This window comes from Paroedura picta, chromosome 8 (assembly GCF_049243985.1).
Source record: "Paroedura picta isolate Pp20150507F chromosome 8, Ppicta_v3.0, whole genome shotgun sequence".
Classification (NCBI taxonomy): Eukaryota; Metazoa; Chordata; class Lepidosauria; order Squamata; family Gekkonidae; genus Paroedura; species Paroedura picta.
In genome coordinates, this window is record NC_135376.1 from 14,869,399 (window position 1) to 14,884,479 (window position 15,081).

General features: G+C 42.9%; 1 protein-coding gene across 14 annotated transcripts in view; it reads left to right on the forward strand.

Annotated features, from left to right (window-relative positions):
• MECOM (MDS1 and EVI1 complex locus) overlaps positions 1–15,081 on the forward strand; it is a 539,689-nt gene that overhangs the window by 237,382 nt on the left and 287,226 nt on the right. For all 14 annotated transcript variants that reach the window (XM_077348465.1, XM_077348464.1, XM_077348466.1 and 11 more), the window contains exon 2: positions 12,827–13,164. In XM_077348465.1, coding sequence (XP_077204580.1) covers positions 12,827–13,164 — 338 coding nt within the window. The remainder of the gene's footprint in view (positions 1–12,826; positions 13,165–15,081) is intronic.

The window sequence follows — 15,081 nt, forward strand, 5'->3', positions numbered from 1 at the left end:
AACTGGAGTTGGCAACCCTAACCTGATCTTCTGACCCAAACAGCATGATGAAGTGCATTGTTTTGGGTGGGAGTGAAAAAAGAGAAGAAGGCACAAATCCGAGGAAAAAGAGAGAGGCAAACCGTCAAAGTCAGGAAAGAAACAGCATCTTTTATATAGACCAGGCTTTCTCAACCAGGATTTTCTGAAATCCTGGGGTTTCTTGTCCACCCTGGAAGGGTTTCTTGAATGGCTGGGAGGTAATTAATTTTAATCTATTTTTAATTTTGTTAAACGTTTATTGAGTGATATGACCATATATGGTCATTTCAACCCGTGACCCTCCCAAATGGCCAATGATGGGCCTGGTGGGGGTGGGAAAGGGAAGGGCCCTCAGGTGGGTGTGTCCACAGTTCTGCTTCCCAGCCATACTTTACACAATGGTGCCACTTCTGGGGTTTCTCGAAGCCTGTTGAATCTTTCAGGGGGTTCTCAGTGGTAGAAAAGTTAAGAAAGGCTGGTTTAGACCCAACACATTACAAGCCAGAGGAGACAAAGGACAAAAGACATTACATATTTAGCACACATTGGTGTGCGTATCTGTCTGCCTGTCTATCCATTCATTCATCTATACATGCATACACATACACTATAAAATACCTATCATATTCAGGGCGTGAGCTTTTGAGTGCAAGCAAGCTCACACCCTGAATAAATCCTTGTTGGTCTTAAAGATGCTACTGGACTCTGATTCTATTGTGCTACTTCAGACCAACACGGCTACTCATTTGAATCTAACCTATCATATATGTAAACCATATGTGCAAACCTTTCAGTAATACATATAAACTGAGCTAAACTTCAGCCTGCCGACCCAAATAGTGACTCCACCTCCTTATTGTGATGCCGCTAAATGAGATTGACCCTTCCCTTGCACCATAACATTTCTCTGCTTCAACAAACCAGACCATTTGGCTTAGTTCCAGCAGGCAACTCGGTGACCCTCTTGTGGCACTTAGGGAGTTAAGCTCCCTTTTGCTCTCGCCTAGCAGAACTTCGTGACCCAGCTATTTTCCGCCCAACCAAATTACACTTGGCTATATTATAATGGTGCCAACAAATCTGTGTCTCAGAACCGTACGCTGCTGTATCCTGACACGCAAAACATCTCCTGGGGCTCGCCGTACGCATCGGGGATGAGGACCTCCCTCTGTTTTCTCATTATGCCAAATAGCGAAATGTGGAAATAATTCTAATCCTTTCTTCTGCGTCTGTGGTAGTCTGAAAAATGTGATAAACCGAATCCAATTAAAAGTCATTACTGCTAAAGCGCTCACTTACCATAGCTAACCTTTGTTTTATAATTCATTCTGTTATCTGTCTTTATTGTAACTTGGAGGAATAATCATCTGTGATTACAGCTCCCTTTTAAAACAGGAATTCCCTGTGTGATGCATTGACATCTGGGGATGACACTGTAATAATGATTTATTAGAAGTACGCTTAAAAAAAAAAACAAGGACCAGAGATAAAATTTAATTTGCTTACAGGCTATTCCATAATCAGGTGAAGTCCAAAAAGTAGGAATTATGCTGATTCCATCGTGGTGATATTAATGCGGGACTCAGGCTTGTCTGTTTGGCTTCTTTGGTGTGGGTACTTTTGCATTTCCTTTGGAGCCCATGTGAATGCCTGAAACTTACCTATATGGAATCAGACCATTGATCTGTCACACCTAGTACCGTCTACTGAGAGGGGCAATGGCCTTACAGGGTCTCAGGAAAGGATCTTTCACGTCATCTATTACCACATCCATTTGACCGGAGATGGGGGGAATTGAGCTTGGGACCTTCTGCATCCCAAGCAGGTGCTGAAGATAGCTCAGGCAGTAAAAGTCTGTGAGATTCATGAATGGAGGTGGGATGGCTTCTTGTCTGGTCTTATAAGGATGCCAGTCCCCAGGTGGGAACAGAGAAGACGACTTGTCAGACTTGCGGGAAGCAAACCATCAAGGAAGCTGACAAACCGGCTACACTATAAAGTCAATAAATGAAGTCCTCTTTTATTCCAAATATGAAGAGTGCCAGAATGCAGACCGGTTATTAAGGGTTTTCAGACGTATTTTCTTCAGGGACAAATCAACTGGATATATTACAAAGAATTTTTTCAGTTTTCATACATGTCAGCACTGTAGTTCAAGAGAAAATTCTTCAAAAAATACAATAGAATCTTCTTCCAAGTAGTTTGGGGGACAGTCAGGTGTGGCAGTAGCCTATTAATGGATTATGTCCACCCCTGGAATTATAGCTCATCTCCAGACTAAAGAGATCAGTTCCCCTGGAGAAAATAGCTGCTTTGGAGGGTGGACTCCATAGCATTTTACTCCATTGAGGTCCCTCCCCACCCACTCCCAGTTCCACCCCCAGTGTCCTCAGGTATTTCCCAGTCCAGAGCTGGCAACCTTACTGGTCTATGACACAAAAGCCAGTCTACTCGCCTACCTGGAATTTGATGAAGTACACAAAAACTTGTGCCTTGAAAAAGACTTCATTGGTCTTCAAGGTGCCATGGGACTTTGTTTAACCCTCCTACTTGTTATCCACCCAAGTGGACTACAGACAAAGCATTCTTTGGACTTAATCATACCAAACATTTACTTGTTTTTGTTTCTTTGAAACATTTCTTTGTCAATTTCCTGCCCCAAAGGGAAATTCAAGGTCACTCATGATATAAAAACATTGGGTTAGATCCCATGGATCCGTTTAATACATTTATTTAGAAAAAAAAACTTAATGGAGCCTGTCCAGAGACCTGCTCTAAGTGGCTCACAAAATAAAACACCATAAAATCATCAAAATTTTGTGTGGTCATTCACATTTGCAAACAATAAAAGGGCAGCTATGAAAAAATTTGCCAGGGCATAAAAACAGCACAAAACAACATTTAGCAGGCTAAAGCGATCCATGTAAAACAGGCTAAAAGTAGACTGCAAAAAACATTTGTAAAAGATGAAACCTAAATGCCTGAAGAGTGGGGAATGCTTTGGCCTGGTACCAAGCCAAATTCAAGAGGAGCAATCCATGGATGAAATACCCCCAGTGAAAAAGACTTAATCCTGACCACAACCCGCCTAATTTCTGCAGGGGTATAGGGAGCAGGAATTGTAAGGAATATCTTAACTTTAAGTACGCTGGCCTCAAACTTTTTAGGCCCTTAAATGTGAGAACCAGCAATCTGAATTGGGGTTCGGAACAGTCACAGCATCTTTTAGCACAAGGCATCACATGATCCCTCTTATCCAACCTTCAGTCACAGTCCTGACCACTGCACTTTGTACTAATTGAAGGTTTTGGTCAGTTTTCAAGGGCAGCCCCATGTACAGCTCATTACAGTAATCTAACCAGCATGTGATTAAAGCATGGGGCATCCACTTCATTTCCAGGGGAACCTTCTGTGTAACCTTTAAGTTTAGCATAGGATGAAGTGTGGAGAGATGTATCTCACAAAAATCATAGAATCCTTACATTCCCCTATGTTGGTCCATCTTATGACCTAGGATACTGTATGTTACCCAGAAAGGATTCCGAAAGTCCAAAAAATGTAAGTAATTTGTTGAGGAAACTTTATCAACCAATGCAAAACTTTTACTCGAACTCCTTGGATGATATATGGATGATATAATGGTATAATATATAACTCTGCTAACGGCCAATAATTTTTCAACTGTTTATGATTGCCATTGAATTCCTAGTGCAGGAAGCATATATGCAGTATAAATACCTGGACCAAATTACTTGGAACTATAACTAAAATGAGATTCAACACAAGCAAATAAATTCACTTTGGTTGTTGCCGCAGGAATTTCCATAGTTTTTATACAGCATGCGGCGTAAGGAGAGATGCAGGTGCAGCTCCCATGGACATCAAGGAGAATGGCACCCATGTAATTGAAAAGCAGAATCTGACCCAGAGTCTTTCAATATTGGCCCCTCATTAAGTGAGAGTGTCTGGTGCACATCAAATGCCTTAGACAATGTTACTCAATTAGACACAACTGACACTATCCAGAGCCTGGAATGCTGCTCGGGATTGTGCAAGCTGATCTTGACATGTTCCAGAAACAACGTGGAGTTCTCCCGCAGTTAGCGTATTATTGCACGGTGTAAGTGCTAGCCTAGAATGACCACTCACGAATATAGATTCGGCTGGGGAGCTGTGTTAGCCTGAAGTGTTCCACTAACCCATATAATCGCCGTGCTCTTTTCTTAAGCTGCAGCTGCACTCAGCTACGCACGAGGAGTTTCTGTTCAAAGCGCTGGGGTTTACTTTGTCTGCCGTTCATGCCTCTTTGGGAGTGCAGCTCTTTTTTGGAGAGGGGAGGTGATCGTTCGTCAACACTTTTGCAGGCCGACTAAGAGCTGGTAACCAGGAAGAGGCATCATGGGTGGTTTGTATACTAATAGTGCTGGTGATGGCAGTGCCTTGTAGTGAAATAGCGATTCCACCCTCCCTAAGTATTCAAGGCACTTGACACGGATTGCTTCAAGCATCCTTCCCAGAAGAAATTAGATGAGCATTGTTAGCGAATCCTACATTATAGGTTGAATTTTTAAACTGAATTTTGTAGTAGGATTTCGAATAATATTTCTTTGCAGGGATTTGAGAGAACATCTATAATCTTTTCTTGTGATCAAGTACCAATGAACAGAATTGGACTTCAACCCAAGCAAGGCCCCCTTAGGCTTTCTCCCTAAATGTCTTTCTCTTGTGTTGTATGTAGGTTTGCTAACAACCCAGAGGGAAAAATATCCTGCCAAGGGCTGGCAGGTCGCCCAGACTGACAGAGACTTTCCCCCAGCAGCCTTCTTCCCTGCTGATATTAAATGTAGAGGTAGAGGTATAGGGCTTTTTCATTGGTTGCCTCCTCCCCAGCTTTGCCACCTTGTCTGGGTCATATATGTCCTCCTTTCTCCTATATATGATTCCACCATTTGTCCATCTTTGGGTATCAATTCAATTTAAATAAAAAAGAATCCAAGTTGTTTTAACATCATGAGATGCTGGCCTCCCCACTGGAAGCACCAACTGGAAACATCTGCTGATAAAAACACCTCCTAACACTGATTGAGCCCCATAGGTAGATGAACAATGGGAGGTGGTTATGTGAATGATCTTATTTTATTGTTTTATTACTACATGTTTTTAAAGTGTTGTTGTTTTAAAATGTTAATGGCCCCAAGCAAACAGGCATGGGGCTGTTTATAAATAAAACATTCATTTATTTTACTTGTTTGCTATTTGGTTTACTCTCTCCTGTTTGTGCCTTGCCATTTTTTCTTCTTCTTTGAATTGATTTTAATTGGCTGCTGTGGGTTTTTGCTAATCATGGCTGTTTTAGTTGTTGCTGTAAAGTTTCCACCAAGGTGCACTGATACAATTGATAGGCTTTTTACAGACAAGGGAAACTTTATAGATTTCAGCTAATGACAAAAATCTGATTCTAATCTTACTTACATATATACGTCAACCTTAACGCGACTCCATTGACATTTTCAACTCGTACACTAGAGTGAGTATTATCAGAATCTAGATTTGTATAGCTCAATAAAATCAAACACTGTCTAGAAGGAGGTCATAACTCACATTGAGTAATATTAATGAGGTGAATAGTTTTCGGCAATTCCACAGGGATTCTGGCATATCTAACCAACTTCTCAGCACAAGTAGCAGCTCTTGAAAATGGATGTTATTTTGCTTCATTCATATCTGTGTTAGACTCATGACGTGAATATCTAATGTCTGCAAAATAGTGCTTGGATAGTCTAATCTCATCATATTTCAAAAGCTAAGCAGGGCTGCCCCTGGTCAGTATTTGGATGGGAAACAGCCAAGGGAATTCAGAGTTGCTACACGGAGGCAGGTAATAGAGTTCCAGGTGCATTGGGGCTGCTGGTGGGGGATGGGGGGCAGTTTCTGAGAGCTGTCCAATATACTGACATCACTCCAAAGAGATGTCAATATGTCAGAGATATTGTGGGCAAAACTCTATGGTATAATGTGCTTCAAACCATAGAGCTTTGCCCAAAACTCAGGGCATCACCCTTCCTATGCCCCTGGCATGCCAATGTCACTTCCTGGTGATGTCAGCAACCATGTCACAATAAAAAGTGACTTTTCCTGGGTTGGAGTGAGCTTTTTATTTGGGGGGGGGTCATGGGCAAAGTGCATTCAGAAAGCAGGGGACTTCTGCTCAGACCAGGAGATCTAGAAGGCAATAACAAACCACCTTCAATGGCTTCTTGTCTTAAAAGCCCTACGGTGTAGATATAAGTCTGTTACAGCTTGATGGTCTTTTCCACTATCATTGCCAGCAAAATACCATCCTTATGATGTTTTGGAGCCAGGGTGGGGGAGGGGTGGTGGTGGCAGAAAAGGGTGGGAGTGTGCACAGAGCCCAGTGGGACAGCCAACCAGTGACCTGTTCCCAGATCATTCCAGGATGGCAGGAGGAAAAAGAGAGAACCCAGGAGGAGAAAGTGAGGGAGAAGAGGCAGAAAAGCAATCAAGCAGAAGTAGAATAAGGGGGATAAGTTACAGAAGAATTGGGAAGATGACTTACCTAGAGTTGCTGGCAGTCAAAGTAGGCAGGAAGGACAGAAGCATGAGGCAACCAGAAGAGAGGACTCAGCAAGCCCATGGGAGGAGAATAGGGGAGAGGGGAAATTAATACATCACCCTGCCCCTAATCCACCAGGGAAGGGCAAGCGAGCAATGATCCAGACAAGGGGCTGAGAAAAAAGGGAGACCTGTGAAGAGAAGGCATACTTACCTGAAGACACGGAAGGAACAGAAATTGTCAACTCCCTGGTTTGTTTGGACCAGGAACTGGGGGCAGGCACACCTGTTTAAGAGGGAGGAAGCGGCGTTTGAAAGGGAGATAAAAAGGGCAGAGAGAGAGAGGTTGGTGGTTGGTGTGAGAGTGGGAAAAGAAGACTCAGAGACATTATTTTGTACGGTGAGGGTGACATGTAATAAACCTCAGGGGTTTATTATTATGAGCAAGGGGTTGGACTAGATGGCCCGTGTGGCCCCTTCCAACTCTATGATTCTGTTTCTATTTTATTCTTATGGAAAACCAAATAACTTTGGGTAGAGAAAAGCGGCTCTTCTTCTTCTACATTGATTAAAAATGGTTGAAATTCAAGAAAGACAGTGCAGAAGAAGTCCATGGAAAATCACCTCTGCTTCTCACCTTGAAAGGCCCTGGCTGGAATCGCCATAAATCAGAGGCCACTTGATCATAGCTACTTGATGATGACACAAGGAGAATGATATCCACCCTCCACCCCCAAATCTCCTTGCCCTTCCCAGGTTTTACCTATATATATATATAAACTGATTTTGATTGGCTGGGGGCCAAGTGTAATAGTGAGAGATCTTCAGGTGCTATCTGGAATCTGCCAAGCCTAGATAGGAATGAGGTAACGTTAATGGAACCAGAACCGTGCTTTGGAGCTGTAAGTGCCAGGCAAAAACAATTCTTGTTTTCTCAGGGCTCTTTTTGAATTCTGTTTGTTTTACTTTATCGTTTTGCTTTGTGTGTGATTATGTGGGCCTGCAAAAGAACGCCACTGGGTTTATTCAAATGTGTTTAAGCTACATTGAATAAATGGTTTTGCGCTGATAGGAGGGCTCTGTCCACACATAACTGGATGATTGTCCTCTCAGTGTACTATAGCGATCATTGCAACTGGTTTATCCTGTGCGGACAAGCTGGACCAGTTAATGATTGCTAGTTCAGGGACAGTGCAAGGGTCCTGTTTTATTCTTGGTCTTATTCCTTAAGATTGCTTTGGTTGTTTTTATACCCGATGGTTTGATAGGTGCTTTGTGAGCCATGGAGGGTAGGGGGAATGGGGCAGATGGACTGTGTTTCCTTGCACAGCCAGGGTGTTCTGAAGCTCCTACTCTTCTTTCTAGCCATACTAGTAGTAAAATGGGGGGGAGGGAGCCAAAGGAGGATTAAGGGTGCTGGCAGTGATGTCATGTGTGGGGTGTGCGTGGCCAGGTGACATCACTTCCGGGGCTCCTCGGAGTCAGAACATTATTTTAGGGGCTTCTACTCAGTCAAAAGGTTGAAAAAGGCTCGAGTAGACACTGGCTTGATGGGTGGAGATGGGAGTGGGCAGGATTTGGAACTGGGAGGGACGTCAGTGGAGTATAAAGCTATGGAACTCATCCTCTAGAGCAGGGGTAGTCAACCTGTGGTCCTCCAGATGTCCATGGACTACAATTCCCATGAGCCCCTGCCAGCAAATGCTGGCAGGGGCTCATGGGAATTGTAGACCATGGACATCTGGAGGACCACAGGTTGACTACTCCTGCTCTAAAGCAGACATTTTTTCAAGGGAAACTGAGCCCTCTTGCCTGGAGATGAGCTATAATTCCAGGGGATCTCCCGGTCCCACCTGGGAAATGGTATCTCTTCTTCTGGAGCTGCTGAAAGCAGACACCTCTTGCCCTCCGTCACAGTCTGTTTATCTTCTTGTGGCTTGCCTATCTCCTTATTTGGCTTATTAGCTACTGCAGAGGAAGGTGAAGGGGTAATGGCTGCTTTAAATTCCCCGACTCTCTCTCACACGCTATACTGTGGTCTTTTTATTGCCTTTGGAATGGAAAAGCATGTTAAACGGTTAAGCATTTGTCCAAGTGGAAGGAAGTCTGCCCCCTTCTCCTGTTCCACACAGAAGCCCAGGTTACTGTTTAAACTGACCCTAGGCTCCGGAGAGGTGAAATCTCTGGCATCGGCTTTGGCGCAGAAGTGCTCTATCATCTCCATCAGGAACATCCCAGCGGCTGGCTGCACGCATTCTTTCCTGCAAACATAACACATTTGTGCCGAATGTGCACACACCGGTGTCCACCCTGGTCTTTTAGTAGCAATTAACCTTTCCTTCAGGGTTTCCTTTGAAGCTTGCTCATGTTTTTATTACAAATAGCAATGAGGGGTGGCTTTTTTTAATGAAGGGAAATGTCTAAACTTCCAGGTTTCCTAATCAACTGTTCCCCCAGTCAGAAATTGCAAATATATTACCCAGATCCTAACAGGCTCAATTTTATGGCCTTAAAGAGTTCTGCTAGGAATTCAAAGCTATAACAATTGTGTCTATGCATATGTGTCTTTCCTTCCTGCATTTGGGTTTTGTGGGGATTTTTTTTTCTTCAAGAGGAGATAAATTATGTGGGTGGAGGGAATTAAAGATGCTTGCCTCCTAACATCTGTTTTCACCATGGTTAGGAAGCAGAATACTTTTAGCACTCAAGAGGCATTGCTTCTCCTTGACCAAAGTAGCAGGATGCTTTCTGCAAACAAAAGAAATGCTTTTATTAATAGAATGTAAGAACCTCTTGTGGCGCAGAGAGGTATGGCAGCCAACATGCTGTCTGAAGCTCTGACCATGAGGCTGGGAGTTCGATCCCAGCAGCCGGCTCAAGGTTGACTCAGCCTTCCATCCTTCCGAGGTTGGTAAAATGAGTACCCAGCTTGCTGGGGGGTAAAATGTTAATGACTGGGGAAAGCACTGGCAAACCACCCCGTATTGAGTCTGCCAAGAAACCCTAGAGGGCATCACCCCAAGGGTCAGACATGACTCGGTGCTTGCACAGGGGATACCTTTACCTTTATGAAGGAGCTTTTTCTTCTGATTTGTGCAGCCTGGGTGATTTGCAACATGTTTAGAAACACAGTTATAGTCAATTAAATGCCATGAATTATTACAGTTGCCTGGAAAACATTCTTCCCAATATTTTCCTGATACTCTCTTGTGTCTGAATGCTATTTGAATGAAATGGGAGCCATGAGACATTTCAGTGAACTAAGGACAATGAATGAAGGAATGCAGGCCAGTGGACTCTTTGGACTTAGGTATGCAGTTGCCAACTCTGGTCTGGGGAATTCCTGGAGATTCAGGAGCTGGTCCTAATATTGGCGCGGTTTGGTGAAAGAGGAGGGCTTTATAATCATTTATCGGCTGATATGATTACATTTAGTCATGTCGACTCACCCCTCCTCCCCAAATGGCCAATGATGGGCTCGGAGGGGGTGGGAAGGGGAGGGGCCTTGGGTGGGTGTATACACAGCTATGCTTCTCAACCATCTTCCGCATGATTGCACCATTTCTAGGGTTTCTCAAAACCTGAAGAATGTTTCTGGGTTTTTTCAGTGGTAAAAAAGTTGAGCAAGGCTGCCATAGAATTTACTCATAGGCATTTCTTGAGGGGAACTGATTTCTATAGGCTGGAGACCAGCTGTAGTTTGGGAGATCTCCATTCGGAGGTTGGGAAGCAGACCTACTAAGACAGGGGAGATTGAGGCTCAAATGTCTGATTATGTAGTAATCTGTGATGTTAGATGCTGGGAGATCCAACTAAAAGACACAGACATACAATTAGCTTCTGAGGGCTTTTGGACAAATGGAAGGCAACCCTGCGTGTAAAGTGGAATCCCTGATTTCCATGGAGGTGTGAATTTGCAGACAGATGTTACACCAATGCCTCAACATCAGTTCGATCATGAACTCATAGAATCATAGAACTGGAAAGGACCTGCAGGGACATCTAGCCCAACCACTGCACATTGCAGGAACTCACAACTACAGAAGCAATGTTATTGTGTTGACATGACAGTCTAGAGTTTTCTATTGTTTTAGCTTGCCATGATGTCACTTGGCTTCTGCTACAAGTGACATTGCAGCATCAGTATGATGTCACACGTGGCAAAAAAACTTAGTCTGTTAGGTGGGAGGTCTCAAAGTATAGAAGGAGAGCTAGCAGCCATAGCTCCAACCCGTAATCAGCATGGAATTCTGGGGCACAAGTTGTGAGGATATGCTGTGGCTTGGTTTTTTGTTTTTTAAAAAATAGCATTAGGTCTATCAACACCTCCTGACCATGACATCTAAATGGAATCTTCATGTTCAGAGGCATCACACTCCTGATTAACAGATGCTGGGTGAACAATGAATTCCTGTTGGTTTCCTACCCATCCTGTGTGTTTCCCAGAAGCATCTGGTTGGCTGCTGTTGGAGAAAGAACAGAAGATGTGGTAGACTGTGGGGCTGACCCCACAGGGCCATGGATGTTTCACATGTCAGCTGCTCCATACCTGTGTGGGATTTCTGCAGAAATGTGAACTCAAACATTTTCTAGACATGAATGGAAACGTTTTCTGAACATCTCCCCATGCTTTTACTAGACTGTGATCTGATTTAACATTTTTGATGTGACTTAATTTTAGCGCACAACGTTTCAAAAGTACTTCATGTTAATTTTATGTCCCAATGGAAGAGGATACCTGAATTGACATATTTGATGATGTGGAAGGGGTGGGTGGGAATTAAACATGGTTTTAATGTTATAATTATAGTAATGTAATGATTAATGTGGGAATGAGTTTAACTAGAAAAACTCTATTTATGTTGCTTACCAGTATATTTCTTGGAGGAAGCCCCTTTGAATAAACCTGCATGTGCTTTTGATTTGAGTTGTTTAGGATTCCTCTTTAAAGGTAAAGCACAAAAACTTAAGGGCACTGAAAACTGTCCAAGTCCTCAGCACTCCCAAAGCATCGTAGGTGATATGCCATGGACATGGTTGTCCACTTGTCTATTTTAACAGAATTTGATTCACTTCCATGGAGGCTTAACTGAATCTCCTCAGTTTCCCTGTGGTAGGGTGGCTATCTTCGTGGGACCTGGCGATCACCCGGCATTACAGTTGTAGTAGGACTACAGAGACCAGTTTCCCTGGAGAAAATGGCTGCTTTAGAGGGTGGACTCTATTGCATTTTACCCCCAAGGGCCTTCCCCTCCACATACCCTGCCTTTCCCGGGCCCCACCCCCCAGGTCTTCAGGAATTGCCCAACCTGGAGTAGGCAGTCCTGTGGCATCACTTGCCTCGTTTATACTATATCATATTGATGATTACAATATCCCTTCCACCATGCAAGACGCACTGTCTAAATAAAAGTATTTTAGCCTTAGCTGAGCAGGTCAAATCAAAATCAATCAGGTGAATTAATAACTTGATTTTTGAAATGTGGATGATTATATCTATTTGTGGTTGGATTCTCCTTCCTCATCTTTCCAAAGCAGTAAAATATATATCTATACTCTCCCAGTTCCTAATGATAATCATCTGAAGAACATTAATCACATTAATTACAGATTTGAAACCACCAAGCTTGCCTATACTAATATATAACAGGGATTTCTAGCCAAGGGTCTGCGGGAACTCTGCAGGGATTCTGCAACATTCCCCCTCCTGCCTTAATGAGTTCAGCCTCCAGCTACAAAATAGCTGCTCCCATTGCTCCTCCTTCCAAGCATGAGTGGGTTCTCTCATGGTTTCGTTGCCAGGGAGGTGGTGGAGCCTGCACACTTACTCCGACCTGCATCCCGTCCCTCTGTCCCGCAGTCCTCCTTGAGCCTGCCTGTTAACATGGGTAGTGATGTCACTTCTGGTGACATGTAACTTTGGAGCTGTGGCAGGGAGGCATGGCCAGCTGACATCACTTCTGGGGCTTCTCGAAGCCTGAACAATTATTTCAGAGGCTCTTCCATGGTCAAAAGGTGGGAAATTTCAGGTGGGTCATTCTGTCAGAATGTAGTAGAAGAACAAAATGTGTTTCTAGTAGCACATTAGCGACCAACAATATGTTCAAGGATATGTGCTTCTGTGTTTCAAAGCTCACTTTGTCAAATTTATTTTTGCAGTACATTTATTTTGTGCAGATAGTTCTTTAGCACGTTCACTCATTTTGCTCCTCATGTTTGGAATCCTTTTCAGACAATGAGTGTGTTTACGAAAGCTTCCCTGAAATTCCTTTGGAGGAATCAACCGAAAACGGTGGTGAGCCAAGCACTCTGTCACTCAGTCTCCACGAACAATCTTCTCCAGCATCTTCGAGTGAAGCCTTCACACCAAAGGAGGGGTCTCCTTACAAAGCTCCCATCTATATTCCTGATGACATCCCAATTCCCTCCGAGTTTGAGCTTCGAGAATCTAATGTTCCTGAAGCTGGATTAGGGATATGGACCAAAAGGAAGATTGAAGTAGGTGAAAGATTTGGGCCGTATGTAGGTGAACATCGTTCAAGTCTCAGAGATCCTAGTCATGGATGGGAGGTAGGAAAATTATATATTTTATGTGCATGTATATATATGTTTTAAAATCAGACATCGAGTAAGATTTGTTAGCTGTTGCTTCTTTTCAGATAAATGCAAATATTTTGGAAAATAAATTATGGCGTACTTAAGGACTGATAACATTGGACTCCATAATGCCTTATTGAAAGGAAACACACTTGTACAGAAAGAAGTCTCTATGGGTTTCTCATTTTTCTTTGAGCCTTTGCAAATTCAGATGTCTTCTTTGAGATAAATGGAAGGGGGGAAAGAGGGAGGGGAGATTGCTATCTGAACTTGCCTTTGATAGTTCTGTGAATATTTGAGTTTTGGTGATGCTTTGAGTGTGTTGCATAATGGAAGAAAAATCATGTATCCCTCCATGAAAACAGGTGGCATCCATTTGTAAACTTTAATCATCATGGTGAAGGATATTTCCTTTTGGACCAGTGTGTGGAGTCTTACAAAGCCAGAATATTTTATTGATTTTATATGGTTGTCAGTTGTAACCTGCCATGAGCCAACCAGGGAAGGGCAGGATAGAAAGAAAAATATATTCTTATTCTTATTCTTATTCTTATTCTTATTCTTATTCTTATTCTTATTCTTATTCTTATTCTTATTCTTATTCTTATTCTTATTCTTATTCTTATTCTTATTCTTATTCTTATTCTTATTCTTATTCTTATATGATTTTTTGAAATAATGTATGATGTGCAGAAATTATTGTAAATTTGGAAAGGAGTCGGAATGCTTCTTTATCAAGCCCCGTTGGCAAATAGGTACATTTCCGTATTCTTAGGACTTTTGAAAATGATAATGTTTATGAGCAGCAGAACAAAGTTCGAATTCAGTGGCCCCTTTAAGAGAAATGAAGTTTTATTCTGGATCTACGCTTTCGTGTGGATGCACGCTTCTTCAGATACATTGAAAGAAATCACCAACCATTACATATAGATAGAGGGTGCAGCACACCTCAGCCAGTTCGGCGATCGTGGAAGCCCGAGGCGGTTTTAAGAGCAATGAAGTTTTATTCTGGGTCTAAGTTTTTATGTGAACGCACGCTTCTTCAGATACATTGAAAGGAATCACAAACCATTAAATATAGATAGAGGTGTAGGGTTGGGCACCGAACTGGCCAAGTCACGCCGAAGCACCCAACCCTAGTGAGAAGGGTGTTTCCAGGAAGGGCCAATTAGAGCCAAGATGCATAAATAATTTCCAACATCTAAAGAACTGTGTGCTCACATGAAAGCTGATATCCAGAATAAAGCTTTGTGGTTCTTAAAAGTGCCACCGGACTCAAAATTATTAGCATGTTAGTGTAGCAATTGCTAGACATAGTACTGCTCTTATAATCGCTCTAGCAACACTGGTCATAATTTATCCTGCTCTAGGCCATGTTTCAAAATAGCACTCCTACACTCCACCCTGGAACTGTTAGCCTTCGCATATAGTCTTCCAGTTGTTTGAATCCTCCATGAATCTCCTGTGATGCAGCTCATGCATCCATGCTTTAGATCTGGCCTTCTGGTCTGCATCACATTTTTTTCTGATATCCCTCCAAGGAGTTGATGAGTCTTCCTCATTCATACTGAACAATTGTTGGGTGGTTCTGGCTTTTTGTTTGCTCTTTCCTTCCCAACAAGAAGGCTTTGGTGGTGGAGACAATGAAGACCAAGTATCTTCTCCTTGACCCCTACCACTGTAAGCTATTGCTGCTTTATGTTCTGCTTCCTCCTAGAAGGTGGAAAAGGGGCTTCCGTACTTTGGCCAACCAGTTGACCAATGGTTTGGCTCTCATCTTCTCAGTCCTTCTCCTTCTTGAAGGCAGGCCAGGTGGGCTTGGGAGGCAGGGAAGCTTGATGATTAAACTTATCTTTCCAATCCTCCTATTGAATATGGGAGGGAGGGGTC